At 46.5% G+C, this 16,964-nt stretch overlaps 1 protein-coding gene across 2 annotated transcripts in view; it reads left to right on the top strand.

Moving 5' to 3' along the window:
- QRICH2 (glutamine rich 2) overlaps window positions 1-16,964 on the top strand; it is a 43,223-nt gene that overhangs the window by 9,998 nt on the left and 16,261 nt on the right. For both annotated transcript variants that reach the window (XM_082203249.1, XM_082203248.1), the window contains exons 5-13: window positions 2,424-3,777; window positions 4,769-4,863; window positions 6,424-6,521; window positions 8,664-8,778; window positions 11,490-11,738; window positions 12,561-12,683; window positions 13,700-13,774; window positions 14,099-14,263; window positions 15,771-15,892. In XM_082203249.1, coding sequence (XP_082059375.1) covers window positions 2,424-3,777; window positions 4,769-4,863; window positions 6,424-6,521; window positions 8,664-8,778; window positions 11,490-11,738; window positions 12,561-12,683; window positions 13,700-13,774; window positions 14,099-14,263; window positions 15,771-15,892 — 2,396 coding nt within the window. The remainder of the gene's footprint in view (window positions 1-2,423; window positions 3,778-4,768; window positions 4,864-6,423; window positions 6,522-8,663; window positions 8,779-11,489; window positions 11,739-12,560; window positions 12,684-13,699; window positions 13,775-14,098; window positions 14,264-15,770; window positions 15,893-16,964) is intronic.

The following is a 16,964-nucleotide window of genomic DNA, read 5'->3' as shown; positions in this document are numbered from 1 at the left end:
GTTAGAAGCACAAAGCTGTTTGCACATTTTTCTGCCTGAGGCAGAACAACAAACAATGCTTTCCCCCACTGGTCAAGGTTAGTATTTATCTTGTGTATGTTTTTAGCCTGGAACCTGGAGCAGACAATGATGGTATCAGGTGTGGGGAGAGCATTCCTCACATGGGGAGCCACCATTCTCATAAGGCCCATTCTCATGTTGCCACCCTCCGCACCTCTCTTTGTTGAAGGCACACAACAAAGTTTTTCTGATGATGGCTGTGTCCGGGTAGGTTCATGTGCGAAGAGGCAGTCCAAGAGGTATTGGAGTCTTTAGTTGCATAAGGCTTCATTAGGTCAAAATCAGCACTCAACAAAATCAGAGTTGAGCCCAGAAACTAATTGGTAGCTAGTGTAGTCATGCCATAATTGGTGTTAAATGCTTAGGTCGTCTTGCTTCATGAAGAGTCTGATGAAGCGAACTCTAGTCTGTAAAAGCTTGTGCCATAATAAATTTGTTAGTTATTAAGGTGTCACAAGGCTCTTTGTTGTTTTTATTTGCACTTGGTTCTCTTGTGCATAGTGCATTTCCTGGATGGGTATCTTGAAGAAAAATCTGTGTCCTGAGCATAACCGTGTTGCAGTGTTATAAAGACTATGCAAGTTTGTATTTCTTTCACTTGAGAGCAAAGGCATGCAGGAGTTTGAGAGAGAAAAATGCAATTTAGCACCTAAGCAATAATGTGAGAACACCTATGGGCTATTGTTTCGGCCCCTGAAGAACATTTAAAACAGTGCAGCTCCAAAGCACTCATTTAGAAATGTCGTAAGCATCATTAATTTCACATTTCCATAGAGTCACAGAGCAGCTAGTGTCCCATAAGGCCAGTTAGGGCAAAACTTGCATGCATGTTAAATGCCTGCATTTGGATATATAGCCCGTTTCCACAAAATAATGAACTGTTTTAAAGTGGCACGATAGATTCATCACTGTAGATCATCTGTGCATGTGCAAAGTACAGATCTAAAAAAGATACCACTTCACTGTAGCAACTTTCCATGGCTTAATGATTGGTTTGAGGCCAGGCTTTGGGCTCTGGACCCAGCCGTTTCTTACCTCCAGACTTAAAAGAATTCAGTGAACAGCAAAATGAAATATTTAGGATTCCTGACAATAGCAGGAATTCTAGAAAATCTACCAAGCTACTTGCTTTCTTACCATTTGGGAAACTCAGCACTTGGTTGGTCTATTCTGAAATGTGCATAGAAATTGTTTCTGGCCAGTGTAATTCTTTGTTCTACATCAGAATCTCAATAGAAGGAAATCACTGCAGTGAAATATTCCCTCTTGGTTTATATGTACTCTGATTCCATGACTGAGTCTTTCCAGTCTCTCAGTCAACATGGTATAATTTAGTGAAGCAGAGTGTTACTTTTCAGGCTGTTTCTATGTCCAAAAGCAAGTCTTCATGATGGAGAATCAGCTGTAATCCATGGGCGCCTGCTTTTTTCCTTTTTCTTATTAAGTGCAGGATCAGGTGTCAGTTTCTGCTTTTTGATCTGAACAGCAATAATATTTCAGGAAAAAAAGTAGTTCTGACTGAGTGTATGATGGCTCTTATGCATTCCTGCATAATTTCCCTGTAGATCTTGGACAGAGGTAGCATAAGCTAACAACTGCAGAACCAGAGGGATACAGGCTAGGGATTCAAGTATTTGAGGAAAAAGGACTGGTTTATGCCATTCAGTTCTGGTCCTTATTTTCAATACCAGCCTAGACCCCTTGAACATGGCAAGTAATAGTAATGAAAGGTTGCCTCTGAGCACATGCAGATTGTCTTCCTCTCATCAGTGAGTTAACCACAGTTAACTCCCAATGTGGACAAAGGAGAAGCTCTGAAGCTTATGAATGAAATTGCCCAGCCGCTGCTCCTATACAAAGGAGGGTTTATGAGCTTTTCAGTAGCGACACTGGATCATTCAAATTTCAGCAGCGCCTTGTGACACTTAGAATGCCATTTCCTATCAAAGGCCTCCTAGATCTGAATCCAGCAATCTTACCTGTTGCACCACACTGTCCTTGGACACTTAGGAAACTTCAAAAGGCCATTTCTTGTGGCCTTACCCAACTAAGGGCAATCCAGTCAACACCTCAGATTGTGCAGCATGTATTGTTAGTTTGAATTAAGGATGATCCAAAACCAGTTGACCTGCTTCCAAAGTGACAACGCCCTTGGATTTGCTGAGGGGTTGTGGCATGGGTGCTGGCCGCCATCTTGGATTTGCTCTGGCGCAGCCCTGCAGTTGAAGGTGGTGGTAGTGTTCCTGATACACAGTGGACATGCGATGTTCTTATGAAGTCAACTGCAAGATGTGAGATGCCTGCGATAATGCCCTGAGCTAAAGCCACCCCTGCTTTTGTCACTCTTCTCTATATGTTTCTAGGTGACAAGTCCAGTCCAACACTCTCCAACTGATTCTGCCACCTCTCCAGAAAGCAGAGCCACTCCTGGATCTCCAGGAACTTTGCCTGGCACTCACAGAAGAGAAGGAACACCAGCTGGTGCACCAGGGGCTCCAAGAAGTGCTCTAGCAGGCATTCCTGGAGCTCAGCCAGGCCAGCCTGGTGTTGCTGGTGCTCCAGGGACCCAGCCAGGAGCTCCTGGGGCCCAGGCACCCTATCCCGGGGCACCTGGGGCCTATCCCGGAGCCCCTGGAGCCCAAGCACCCTATCCTGGGGCACCCGGGGCCTATCCTGGAGCACCCTATCCTGGGGCACCCGGGGCCTATCCCGGAGCACCCTACCCTGGGGCACCTGGGGCCTATCCCGGAGCCCCTGGAGCCCAAGGACCCTATCCTGGAGCACCTGGGGCTTATCCTGGAGCACCTGGGGCTTATCCTGGAGCACCTGGGGCCTATCCTGGGGCTCCTGGAGCCCAGCCTGGTGCTCCTGGAGCCCAAGCACCCTATCCCGGAGCCCCTGGAGCCCAAGCACCCTATCCCGGAGCACCTGGGGCCTATCCCGGAGCCCCTGGAGCCCAAGCACCCTATCCCGGAGCACCCGGGGCCTATCCCGGAGCCCCTGGAGCCCAAGCACCCTATCCCGGAGCACCTGGGGCCTATCCTGGGGCTCCTGGAGCCCAGCCTGGTGCACCTGGAGCCCAAGCTCCATACCCTGGGGCACCTGGAGCCCAGCCTGGAGCACCTGGGGCTCAACCTGGAGCACCTGGGGCCCAGCCTGGCGCACCTGGGGCTCAACCTGGCGCACCTGGAGATGAAACAGCCTACCCTGGAGGCCTGGCACCCTATGCCGGAGCCTATCCCGGAGCCTATCCTGGAGTCCTTGGCGCCCAGCCTGGTGAAGCCTTCCCCGGAGGCGCTGTCATTCCATGGATACAAGCTGGATTTCCCGGACCTCCTCCATTCTATCCTGGTTCTCCTGATGCCCAAGCTGGGTACCTTGGTCAGCCTGGGATTCTTTGGCCCAGTCCTCTTGGTTACCAGCCTGGTGAGGGGGCTGGTGCGCAGCCTGGAATGCAGCTTGTATTGCCCCCTGGGCCTGTCCTTGGAGCTACGCCTCCAGCATCTCCGCTGCTCTCCGCCCCAACCCCCATGCCATTGTCCGAGTCTGGCTCCACTTTGGCTCCAGCCCGCTACTCTGAGACTGTGGATGCCCTGCGGTCTCTCGCTCAACTGACGGACTTGTACTATGCTCTGCGAGATCAGATCAGTCTCCTAGATCAATTCAAGTGTGGCTACGCCGATCTCCGCAGGCTGCAAGACTTCCTCACAGATGCACGTATGTATCGCATGTGTACCGGTTTTCTGGGTTTCTGTTTTAAATGGCAAATATCTGGAACCTGCTTCAGCAAATTTCCAACAGGTTGGGCTACCATTTTTTTTCTGGGAAGGAAAATCTAAAAATGTAAGCCCACCCAAATGTTTGGAGGGTTGATTTGGGGGTTAGAGCTAACCAGGAACATGGAACCTGTTGGACGTTTCCTGGCAGCATTTCTTGGGCAGTATGGCCAGTGATGATGGGCATAATGTCTGGAGGGTCAAAGTCCACCTATCCATATGAGGAATGAGCATGTTCAGTGGGCACATTGCAGGGAGGCTAAATGGAGAAGCATTGAGTAATCTGGAAGGTAGCTTGGCAGGAATAGGAGCCTTCCATGTTTTAATTCCTACTTGTATACAGTCATACCTTGGTTCTCGAACGTGATCCATTCCGGAAGTCCATTTGACTTCCAAAAACATTAGAAAACCAAGGCTCAGCTTCCCATTGGCTGCAGGAGCTTCCTGCACTCAGTCGGAAGCTGTGTCAGACGTTCAGCTTCCAAAAAACATTTGCAAACCAGAACACTTACTTCCGGGTTTGCAGTGTTCGGGAGCCAAAATGGATGAGTACCAAGGCATTCAAGAACAAAGGTACAACTGTATGTACTAACAGCGAACATTCGGTCTGTGAGTGCTGAATCTTATTTAACTAAACTGGCATCATCTACCCACAAGAGGGAGCTGTAGGCTTGTTTGTGGGGAAGGGGGACCCCAAAGTTTGCAACAACAACAACAACAACAAAAACTGAAACCCCAAAACAGTATGCACTGATACTGTTCAATGCAGTTGGAATGGACTGTCCCTAAAGAAGTGGGGAGGGGATGGGATGGACTATACCTACAGAGGGCATGGCTGTTTGGCTGGAGCCCTGAATTGGGCACTACATTGTTTTGTCACCTGATGGCTCACTTGTATATATTTATAATTCTACTGTGTTTTTGCTGGATAGTTTACCGGAACATTGCTCTCATCCCACCTGATCTTCCTGAAAAGCTGGCTGCACTCCAGGCCATGGAAGAAGACATGAAAACTGAGAAAGAGAAGGTAGGGGACTGTCAGGGAGAGAATATGCTGCCTTATTTGCAGCAAGAATGTTTTCAATCAGGTTTTCATATAAGAGGTAATTTGCCCAGTCCCAAGAAGCATCCTGTTCTTAGAAGCCATCAAAACATATCCAAAACATAAAGTTCACTGTATCAGCACTCAACCATTAAAGCGTTATGAATGGAATATATTTTGACCAACATCCTAAACACCAAGGTGGGGGGGGGGACTTTCTTGAAGTTGCACAGTCAATTGGCCACCATTGACAACACCCTACTACAGACATCCCGAAACTCAGCCCTCCAAACGTTTTGGGACTACAACTCCCATCATCCCTAGCTAACAGGACCAGTGGTCAGGGTTGATGGGAATTGTAGTCCCAAAACATCTGGAGAGCCAAGTTTGGGGATGCCCGCCCTACTACTTGAAACAATCTTCTGAGCATCAGAAATCCAAGCCACTTAAACTGAAAGCTGAGATTTTGAGAACTGTAAGCTAGTTTGCATGCTACTTTAATGGCAGAACTTGTAGAAATGATTTTATATTTCTGATTTCCTGCAATTCATCATTTCTGAATTACAGTGATATTTGTTAGCTACAGGAGGTATCAGGTGCTCACAATTCCTACCTGGATGAGATCAGTGAGACGCACTTTAGTTGTTATTTTTCTGTGCTTCTGCAAACTGCAATTTAAAATGTGCACTAGCTGCTTGAAGCTGAGTGGAGTATTTGGGTGGTCCTAGTGTGGTTCCCCTGTTTGTCTGAGTCACAGTGACCACCTAACTTCACCAGGCTTAGTTTGATCCTGCATCCTGCTGTTGTCATTTCCTTGAGTCTCCTGTTGACGCTTGGTCAATTGCTCAGGGTCTAGTTTTGCCTGGTTGTAGCAGTAAACATGAAAATAAATCTGCCTTTAGGATCATTAAAGGGGATTGTTATTTAATTATAATTGCTCCCCCCTTTTTCTTTTTTTCTAAATATGATGACAGTATTCCCAGTGTCAAGCTCAAGTTTTCTCTCCTTTTTTGTAATTAATAATTCTTAGTTCCTTTAACAGGGAAATTCATTGCTCAACTATTTTCCCTTTACAACGTTACTATTGCTCATGATCTTTATTTAATGAACGTATAACCTTTTCAGTATATTCACAATGTAGTCATATAGTTTACTTTTTGTTGCTGTTGTTGAGGTGTCTTTAAGGATCTTTAAAAGACATGCTCTGTTTTATTTGAACTGCTATGGGTGGTGGTTAATCTTCAGCCTGATTTTGTGACTCTAAACTTGAAACACAACCAGTAGAACCCCAACGTTGTGAATCATGATGATGCTCCGTTACCAATGAATCAGTTTAACATTTCTTATAGGAAGCACTTTCTTAATCTCTAGACCTGAACTCTGGTATATGTGGATGTATAAACTATCTATTGTTTACAACATGGGGAGGTAAGGATGTGCCCCTTTCTCCCAGGGACTTTCCATAAAGGAAAATTAGTGTTTCATGACCAAAGTTCTTCAAGGCAAGTATGGCTTTTGATCCCCCTACCCCAATTGTGATTCTAGTTAAACAAGATCCAGAATGTACTTGAAGGAGAGCTGGCAGAAACAGATGACAAACTGGAAGGAGCTGGTCAGATCAACATGCAGATAGGTTTTCTGAGGTAAATAAGTAGCCACTAGACTAGAGGAAGCCACCAAGTAGGCAAGTCCAGTCTCAGTCTTATCAGCCAAAACATTGGCCTGTCATGTTTGGTGTCACCACAACCAACTTAATTGTGGAGTTATGTAATTGTTTGCTGTACAGTGGGAAGCCAGAATGGGATTTTTACCAGTTAATAGTTCCATGGAAGTTGAGGGGTCTTTCTCAAAAGTGCAGCTGAAATAAGATGCCACAAAGAATTTCTCAGTGAAAATTAGAAGTGGTTTGAAATTTCACTGGCTTTCTAGCATATACACGCTTTAAGGGGGGGGGGAGGATTCAATTGAATTTTTTTCAATCATATTTGGAATGTCATCGGTATTCTTTTCCCCTAGGCAGATTAAGTAGAAAACTCTCTGTGTGGAGCAGCTTTCTCTGACCTGGTGCCTTCCAGATGTTTTGGACTATAACTTCCACTAGCCCCAGCTAGAATGGCAAGTGATCAATGCCCAAAAATTGGAGTCGTAGTCCAGCAACATCTGGAAGGCAGAAGGTTAGCAAAGTGGCTCCTTCGCTTTATAGCACCAATGTACACACAGAAGAGATTTCAAACACAACCACCCAAGCGCGTTAATTTGTAACATAGTTAGAAATTACTTAAAACATTTTTATGCTGCCATTATATATATAACAAAATAGTATAAAATGTGAATGTGCAGAAATGAGTTTTGAGAGGTATTGTGACAAGGCCAAACTCTTAAAAGGTGTGAGTACACCATAGAAAGGTCTTGCACCCCCCAAATAAATCATGTGTGGGGAGATAGGGAGGCCTAAGCAGCTGCTTAAGACTGGACCCAGTAGATGGAGCTGAGGCTTGGCAGAGGTCAGCATGGGAGCCCCTTTTCCAGTTCTTGCATCCCTTCTGTAAAAGCACACCATACAGTTAAAGCTCCAGTATACCACTTTAACCGTTGTGGCAGGCTTCTCCCAAGGAATCATGGGAGTTGTAGTTTGCTAAGAGTGCTGTGAGTTTTGAGCATACCCCTCGCACAGCCACAGTTCCAGCACTCTCTTAATAAACGTCAGCGACCAGCGACCAGTATATGAGTGCTTGTGAGAAGATCACGGATGCTACTGGCATGCAGTCCCTCGAGTAGTGTGTCTCTGGGCATGAGGAAGTGTGATGCGATTTCATTGTTTTTGGGGCTTCCTTTGCTTTATTGACTGGCACCTTCTGAGGACAGGAAAAATGATCACCTCACTTCACTCTGCCCCCACATGTAACTAGGATGACCAGTTATTGTTTGGCAGTGTCTGCATCTATCCCTTGGGTGCCAGGAAGGAAGGAAGGACTCAAATGATGGACTTGGTCCATATTGTTCCTCTCGTCAGGGGCTTAATTACAATTGTGTGGGAAATGGCTCCCATGCCTCTAATTGTAAGTGTGAATGTGCTGAGGAGCCCAGCACTCCTGGGTCAGAATCTCTGAAAGAAGGAACACTGTGTAGATATATTGTGAGTCTTATAAATTTTGATGGATTCGCCGTGTTCTGAAATATGGAACATCCTTTATGTTTTATTGTACTCACAGTTTTCTCATGTTAATTTAAAAAAGTATTACAGGTTTTTCACAATGCAGTAAGGTAACAACCACAAAAACTACAAACAGAACAAGTAGAATATGGAGAGTGAACTTGCAGTTTTCTAAGGGACAATTGCTGTAAGAAACACCTGGCATTCCTAGGAGACAGGTGTCATTTGTAAACCTTAGAAAGAGATATTTTAAGCTCCACATCCCCAAACTTAAAGTTCTCTAATTCACAGCCGTGAAGGCCCCTGCAAGTGGTCTGTCTTCCTCAAATTGATTCTACATTTCTGGAAAAAAGTAGCTAGAAGTTGAATTGCCAGGATGATTTCACATATCGTTGGGGCATTTTGCAGTGCAATGTGACTTGATTACAAATAAATATGCCAAAGCAAACCCCCTACCCTTGAAAGCTGGCCAAGAAGGTGCATTTAGGGAGTCTAGTTCAGTGACCCCAGTTTACCCCAGAACTGTGTTGTGAGTGTTTCTGATTTCCTAGAGACCCACACTCCAAAAACTACTTTCTTTTTCCTGTTTGGTAAGTAACTCCTCTCTATTGTTGTTGGCTTTGCGGTACAGAGCAACAGTGCAGGATATAGAGAAAGAGCTAAAGGAGCTCAGAAACAAGCAGGATACGGGGAAAGCCAAGCTGGAGCAGTCAGTGACCGACACTGCCATCTACCTGCAAGAACAGGTCAGCGAGTGGAAATGTGAGGTCTTTCTTCCTGGCTGCCAAGAATCAGTCACATGGTTTCCCCTGGCCATTAGTTTGGTTTCAGGTCCCTTGCCTGTCAGATCTCCTCTTGAAACATATGTGCTCTGCAAAGGCTCTGTGGAGGTGGCTCTTTCACAGTGAGAAGAAAAACATGAGGCTTTCTAAGGCAGGAGCCAGACAGGGCCAAATATGCTTAGAAATTCTAGGAAAGACGATTGGTCCAAGTTCTTCTGCTGACGCCTTAAGCTGACAGCCACCTTGTAGTTAGCCAGGAGGAGTAACAGTAAAGAGGGAGTAAGAATCCCTTGCCAGTGATCAGCTTGCCAGATACGCTTCTTCAGGTTGCCCCGAAGAAGTACACTCCTAAAATTGTAACTTTCTTGTACTGTTGGGTTCAGCTGTGTCATTGGGTTTCCTAATCGGGAGTTTGCAATGTTGCTGTCCTCGATTTAATAAGCATGCCCTGCTGTGATGTGGGGAAGCCCACAACCCTAGGAACAGTTTTGATCTAATTTGGGAGGACTGATTCCACTTTTACAAGTAGATAGGTAGCTGAGAGTTATCTGGGCTGGATTAGGATATATGTCCCTGCAGGATCCCCACAGTTGGTACATGGACAGCTGCCTGTTTTTATTTTTAATGAAAAGCTCCCTTCCTAATCCTCCAGATAAGGGAGGCTGACTCAAGCTCTGGCTGCTTCTGCTCAGTGGGGCAGACTCTGGTTGCCTTGCTTTCCTGCTGCCTTTTGCTCTGGAGTTGCCAGTGTTCTGAACCGGCCCCTGTAGCTTTCTGCTTTTAACAGCTATTTGTTTTGCAGCTATGGGCAGGTGTTAATCTTTGGCTCCATGTCATGTAAAGCATCACCTGCTGTTTCCCTCATACCAAACCTCTTCTAGAGGTATAGAGAAGGAGGCCACACTGCCCTGTTCCTCTCCTCCAATGGTAACCCTGTTTCTTTCCCATGGCCATCCAGCTTAGGCTTCTTGGAATGCTCACTTTCTGCTGTTGTGGATTTGTAAGGGAAGTCCCACCCACCCCTAACCTCTTATTGGCTTCCCACTGACAGTCAGATGAGAAGCGTGACTTTTGACCATTCAGCATCAAAGGTGATTAAATTAGTTCATTTGTCCCCACCACCACCACCAAGCAGCCCCTAAATCATCTATGCAAGCCCAAATGTGGGAATTCCCAAATAAAGTGATGGAGGAACCATGTCATCAACAGGCCAAATCCCAAAGGAGGTTTTTCCCAAAGAGAAATGGGGTTCTCTAAGCCTCTGTCTGCTCCTGCACACTTCCACATTTGAGGAAGCTGTGGGAGCTCAGACCCTGTGGTGCTCCCTACATTTCATGCTGTTGGCTTAAGACAACCTGGGATACTTTTAAAACTGAAGGGCAAGGTGCTAAAATGCCCCAGGTTGCTTCCAATTAGCGATTGCAACAATGAAACTGTAAAGAAGTTACCAAATAATTCCTAAAACATCCACTGCATTAAGCAGATTGAAGAGGCATGGGCTAGTAAAACGGTATTTGCTTGGGGAACAGAAAGGTTCAGCAGGAATAGATCCTTGGTGGAGCAAGCATTCCACAGATGGGGTGCCACCATGAAAAAAGCCCTTTCCCCCAGCCAGCCACCTTCACTTCTAAAGTCAGGAATACCCAGGGAAGGGCTTCAGAAGGAGATCTTTGGGCAGGTTCCTGCCGCACTCCCCAGGAAACCCACTCCTGCCATGCATTCTCAGGGAGCTTCAGAGCAGCTGCAGCAGCCAAGGGCCTCATGTTTCTGACACCTCTACGATACCCATTTGTAAACAGATGCAACTTTGCCATGAGCCACACCCGATGGGAAAGAGTGAAGTGCAGAAGGGTGGCAGTGTAGCCACAGCCTGATCCTGAAGGGGTCCGCGTTAGCTAAAATGGCATCAACAGTGGCACAGATATCCCAGGCAAATGCCCTTGGCAGTAAGAGATATTTGTGAGCAACTGTGTAGAGGCAGGGGGAAAGGGAGGGGACTGTAGAGTGTCCTGTGTTGGGCAGTGAACCGACACATGATGAAATAAGTGCCACTCCTTGGCCACCGAAACCTCCATCCCCTCCCCTTTGGCAGCCTGAGAGCTAAACCAGAGATTGCGCTAAATGCATCTGTTCAAATTGCAAGGGGGCAAGGACCAATTTTCATTGGACTGCAGACTGGTTTAACTCTCCAAACCCCCATAGTCCTAACAAAAATCATTTTCACAAATATTGCTATTAACTCTGTGTGTGGAAGAGCTCCCACTGGCACCAGTGAAAGCTTCCCTTCCAGAATAAATAGAAACTTTGCGGGCAGGCTGGGGTATATGTCATGTCCACATTGGCCCTTGAGAGTTTAGCAGACCTGCTTTCTAAAACTTCCACCCCACCTCTAGTCATGCGCTCTAGAAACTTTATCTCTTAAGTGGCCACTGGGATTCTTGGCATTACGGTTGTGTTGCCAGACCCTGCCTGCTCCTCTTGCCTCTGCCTGAAAATATTGTAATAAATTGTTGGCGTCCATCTTTCTTGAGAGACAATGGAGTGGGCCAATTAGAGCAGCACGATATAGCTGTCGCCACCTGCACTCGGCCCCAGTTCTGTGGAAGATAAGAAAGATCTTGTCGTCTGGCTCCCTTGTCTAAAGCTGGACTCCTCCTTCTCTCCCTTGCCCACAGTTAGACAAGCTTAGAGGTGTCATAGAGAACATGATGGCTTCCTCGTCCACGCTGCTGTCCATGAGCATGCCACCTACCCCGGAGCCTGGAGTGGCTCAGGTCCAGAGCACATGTGCAGCTTGCAGCTTAGATGTCAGTGAGAAGGTTAGCCAGCTGTTCAAGCGCTATGAGCAGCTGCAGGACCTGATTAACAACTTCATGTTAAGGCAGGCAGAAGGCAAACTAGCCAAGAAACCCAAGCACCGCCAGGTAAGGCCGGCGCAAGAACGTGACCTCAGGTTTCCAGGCGGAGGGCAGAGGGAGGACTTCAGGGGGCTCTGTGTGGATGCTGAGGCCTGATCTGAGACTTAGTGGTAAGGCCTGAAGAAGGCTCATTTGGCGAGTTACGTGCTGGGAAGCCGCGGCACACTGAGGCTTGGAAGCAGAAGCTACAGAATCGTAGAAGGGCTCTCCTAATGCATGAGTCAACCTGCTGTCCTCAGACGGCATTATGTGTGCATCTGTATTCATATCATTTATTATCCTGCCCATCCCTAGAGACGGGATCTCTGAATCCCTCTCCCATCCTCCAAAGATTCTTGTCCTAGGTAACATAAGCAAGGAATTAAGAAGGATTGAACAGGCCACCCTATCATAGATAATGGTTATGTCCATGGCTTTTTTGTGATTCTGTTTTCTCATATGGCATCTTTTTGTTCTTTGTGCTCTGTGACAAAGTGCCAGGATTTGTGCTTTCTTTTGTATGCTGAAAGTGCATTAATATCAGCACCTAGGGGCAGAATGGAAGTACAGTGCAACATCAATGATAACCAGGGGCAGGGGTGAGAACAACACACGTGCTTCCATCCAGAGAGGAGACACATGCAAAGGCAGAACCCACAGGTGTCTGCTCCTAAATACAAAGTTTTTGCTTGATGGTGTACTGTCATCTTCAGGCTGTAGTTCTGATCCAATGTAGATAAAATATGCATTGCACCAAAACGAAAGGGAATTGACACACTTGGGGAGGGATTTAATTAAGGAGACCCATGTCAATGTTGGCTTTCATTACTTTGTTGCCTTTGCAATTAGGATGAAGAGATGCTTAACCAGATCCAAAGCACCATCCTGCAAGTTCAGGATGACTGTGAGAAGCTGAACGCCACCGCAGGCACTCTTGTAGAAGATCATCGCCAGAAGCAGAAGGAGATCAGTGTAGGTGATCTTGACGCCAGGTTAGAGGGTCAAATGACATGGGACATTCCCAATGTTGTTGCTTCACAAGGATTCGTGGTGCTTCCTCCAGGGGGAAGCAGCTGACTCTCCTCCCTCTGCTTACTGTCAAGAGACAAAGCAGGTGACTGAGGCCATGAGACTATAGCTGTGGTGGCAGTACTGGATATCCAGCTGGGTTTGTTGGCATTTGGTACAAGCAGCTACAATTCAATCAGCATCAGCAAATCACCTCTTACAGCAGATGTGCCAACATTTGGTATTTGGGCAGGACGGCAGCCTGTTCTCCAGGGGCCATCATGTTCCCTGCCACCCAGACCCCTCATGGGAGAACAAGCTGTATAATAAGCCACCAAGTAGCTGCCAGCCAGATTGTCCAAAGAAAAAGGTGTGATGCTAAGATTTGCAGTATCTTGGCTCCTTGCTGCTGTTGAGAACAACTGTGAGTTTTTCTTACAAGTGGGTAAGAGTTCTACCTGATGTTCACTAAACTTTGGTAGGGTTGCCAGGGGCCCCATCAAATCACCCTGTTGCCCTCCTTGGCAAGTGAGCGTCCTCCCACCCCCACTCTGCCCCCAGTATCGATTCCCAAAATGTTGAGCTAGTTGACCTAAAGCATGCTTTGTCAATACACTAGCCTACAGTCTGTTATCACTCATGAGATAGAAGCACAAGACGGCTCACTTTGGAATGAGAGTTGTGTGCTTTGCAGTATTTGGATGCAATGAGACCTCGCAGAACATGTGCTAGTAAATGAATATATATATATATATAATTTTAAATAAAAGTGTAGTGGGAATGAAGAACTCTGTAGCCTTCCAGATGATGTTGGACTACAAACAACTCCCATCATCTCTGATCATAGGCCATGCTGCCTGGACTGATGGGAGATGAAGTTGGAAACATCTGAAGGGCACCAGATTCCTCTACCCTGCTGAGTAGGAATGTGAGTCTCTGGGGTAACCACCTTTGATTATTTTGCTTTGTGCTCTTTACAGATGTTGTTCAAGTCCCTGGAGAGACTAGAAAATGTAAAAGCGGACAAAGACAGCCTAGTGATGGAAATCGATGTGGTGAGGAGTTGTACTTGATAACACATCACAGTTGTCCCATGGGCATCGAGCCATGGCTAGGTGCTCCTGCATAAGCCCTACCTGCAGAGGGAGCTAGTGTATGAAGTAGATGGGGCCTGGATTCTGCTCCCAGCTCTGCAGCCAACCTGCAGGGCAGTCATTAGCAGTTTGAACGGGGATTCTGGTGCTTGCCATCCTTATAGATTGGAGGGAGATGCTCTCTGGACATGCACACTCAGAGCTACTGATGGGAAGGGCAGGGGTGTTCTTTGCGATGCAGATCTTAGCAATGATATGCCCCCATCTTTCCCCCTACTTTTCCAGAAAGCAGATAAGGCTGCCCTTGCTGCGAAGGTCAGCCGTAGCCAGTTCGATGCCACCACGGAGCAGTTGCATAAGATGATGCAGGAGCTGTTGAACAAGATGGCTGGGCAAGAACAAGATTGGCAGAAGATGCTTGACAAACTCTTGATTGAAATGGACTCCAAGGTGAGCAAGGCTCTTGCCTTGCCCATGATTCACAGCCAGGCCAATGAGGGCATCCCAAAGTGTCGAGAGCTTCCCATGTTTGCGGTTCAGTTCTGTGGTATGTGGCTGGGAGTACCCAGTGACTCATGCAGAAACACATCCCTTTCTGCCCTGTTCCCAACACTTACTGTAAGTGCTTATGCTGGTGTGCCAGCCATGCATGTCTCATTGCTCGTGCCTGTCTCTGACAATCAGGTGAGCCAGGGTAGACTGAAGGGTAGGAATACACATGATTCCTGCCTCTAAATACTGGCTTCCACTTTGTTTCAGGACACGATTTGAAATGCCAGCTTTTACCAGTAAATCTCTGTAAACAGGATGTCTGAAGTAGGGATGGACAGGCCAGTCTAATTGCCAATCAATGTGTGTTTTACACATGTTCACTCATGGGTCCCATTCTATCCCATTTCTGCATCAATCTTTTTAATGCATTTTTTAAAAAAAAAATCTGTTTAATGTGTTTGATCACATAAAATACATATTTGTGTATGAACTTTGTCCTTAAATACACATTTTTGAATGCATTTTAGTATTTTTATTATCTTTTACCTGAGAACTATATTGCAAAAATAATAAGGGTGCAAAAAGTGGGGGGTAATTGTGTTCTAATCTGCTGTCCAGGAATGCAAATCAGACTAGGTCACTTGAAAATGACAGGCCAAGTGAAATAGTTGGGCATCCCTAGGCCGAAGGCTTGCCTTCTCCTATAGAAACCTGCCTGTTCATACCAATTGTCATCTGAGGCTCTTCTCTGCTAACCTGCCTTCAGAACCTGGACCTTTTTCTTCTTTCCCTTTTAAGTTTCTTTTAATTCAAACATACAAAACATATGAACATTTCCAGTCTTTACACACCATACAATTATCTTAAATGTTCTAACTCACTCCCTCTCTAAAACAATGCAGTGTAAGTTAATATGCGTTTTTGTATGCTAATATTGCCATCCAGCCATTAATTATTTAATATAGCTTTTATGGTCTTTCATACTGTTTTCAAAGTATCTGATTTCAGCAGTGAGAAAGCGTTAAATGACCCTCGGTTAAATCTTTGCTTCATTTAATTGGTAAAGGGGGAACAAAATATTTCAATTTGGTCTTCTGTCTCTCCACACCCCCTGCCCATCACAGGGTCTACCTTGTGGTGGCACCTTACCTTTTGAAATGCTCTGCCGGGGTATCTCCTCCATATCTAGGCCTTTACCACTTAGGCACTGATTAATGACGGTGCCATTTTCCCAGCTTGTGTTGAAATGGATGCACGACTTTTCTGCTGCAAGCTGCCTTGAGCACCAGAAAGGTGGGCTGAACAATATTTTGAATGGCAGCGACTCACTCAAAGGGGCGGAGCTTCAGTGCTAGCTTCCCAGCAGTACCGCTTCCAGGATTGGTAGCGTTGCAGCTCTACCCTACCGCGCCAGTGCCTTGAACATGCAGCTCTCTCCAGAACCGTTCTGTCCCTTTCTGTGCAGCTGGACCGCTTGGAACTGGACCCTTTCCGACAGCAGCTGGAGGAGCGCTGGAAGGATATCCGGAAACAGCTGAAGGAGAGGATGCCACAAGAAATAGGAGACGAAGCTGCTGGGATCAGGAGGTAAGAAGGTCTGAAAACAGACAACTCTTATCTTCTGGAAGACGTATGATAACAGCGGGCAGGTGTCAAGCCAAACCTGATGCACGTTGCCACACGTGTCTCCCGTTTGTGGGTGTGGTGTGAAAACGAAAGCCTCCAGCATGCCAATGCACACTGCCTACAACATGCTCCTTGGAACCGTGTGCTGGTTTTATAGTTGAAGGGTCTTAAGTAGAGGAGCAGAATGCTGAGACGCTGTCTGTCAGGATAAGATGTGTCGGATAGACTATGGCCCTTTGGCCTGGCCTGGCCTCAGCGCACTTTGTATATCTAGTATGAGTTCCTGAAAGAAAGGACTTTGGAGTAGCTTGCACCCTAACCTAGCACTTTGAAGAGAATGGTTATTCTCCAGCAAGCTGGGGTCCATATGTCCTACTTCTCTACTGTACTCTTTGGGCTCCGGGTATTTGTTTTTGACACTTACGCTGGGAACAGTGAGCCCTGTTGCAACACCGAAAGCCTTGCCAAAGATGCTTTCTCTACACCGGGTAGGCAACCTAAGGCCTGTGGGCCGGATGCAGCCCAATCGCCTTCTCAATCCAGCCCACGGACGGTCCAGGAATCAGCGTATTTTTACATGAGTAGACTGTGTCCGTTGATTTAAAACTCATCTCTGGGTTACTTGTGGGGCCTGCCTGGTGTTTTTACATGAGTAGAATGTGTGCTTTTATTTAAACTGCATCTCTGGGTTACTTGTGCGGCACAGGAATTCATTCATCCCCCCCTCCCCCCAAAAAATACAATCTGGCCCACCACATGGTCTGAGGGATGGTGGACCGGCCCATGAGCTAAAAAGGTTGCTGGCCCCTGTTCTACACCATCCTTGGCTTTTCTTAGTTCTTTCTGCTCAAACTCTTTTCAGAAGTCAAAATAAAAAAATTCCTTCCTGTAGCACCTTAAAGACCAACTGAGTTAGTTCTTGGTATAAGCTTTCGTGTGCATGCACACTTCTTCAGATACACAGAGTGTCTTTTCAGAAGTGTTTACTGCTTCTAGGCATAGTTAGCAGTTTGTGGAACAATACACCCTTGGC

The sequence above is a fragment of the Podarcis vaucheri genome (assembly GCF_965113315.1).
Source record: "Podarcis vaucheri genome assembly, chromosome: 2".
Lineage (NCBI taxonomy): Eukaryota > Metazoa > Chordata > Lepidosauria > Squamata > Lacertidae > Podarcis > Podarcis vaucheri.
The sequence above is the reverse complement of the archived record's forward strand: the minus strand, read 5'-3'. Positions and strand labels throughout refer to the sequence as shown.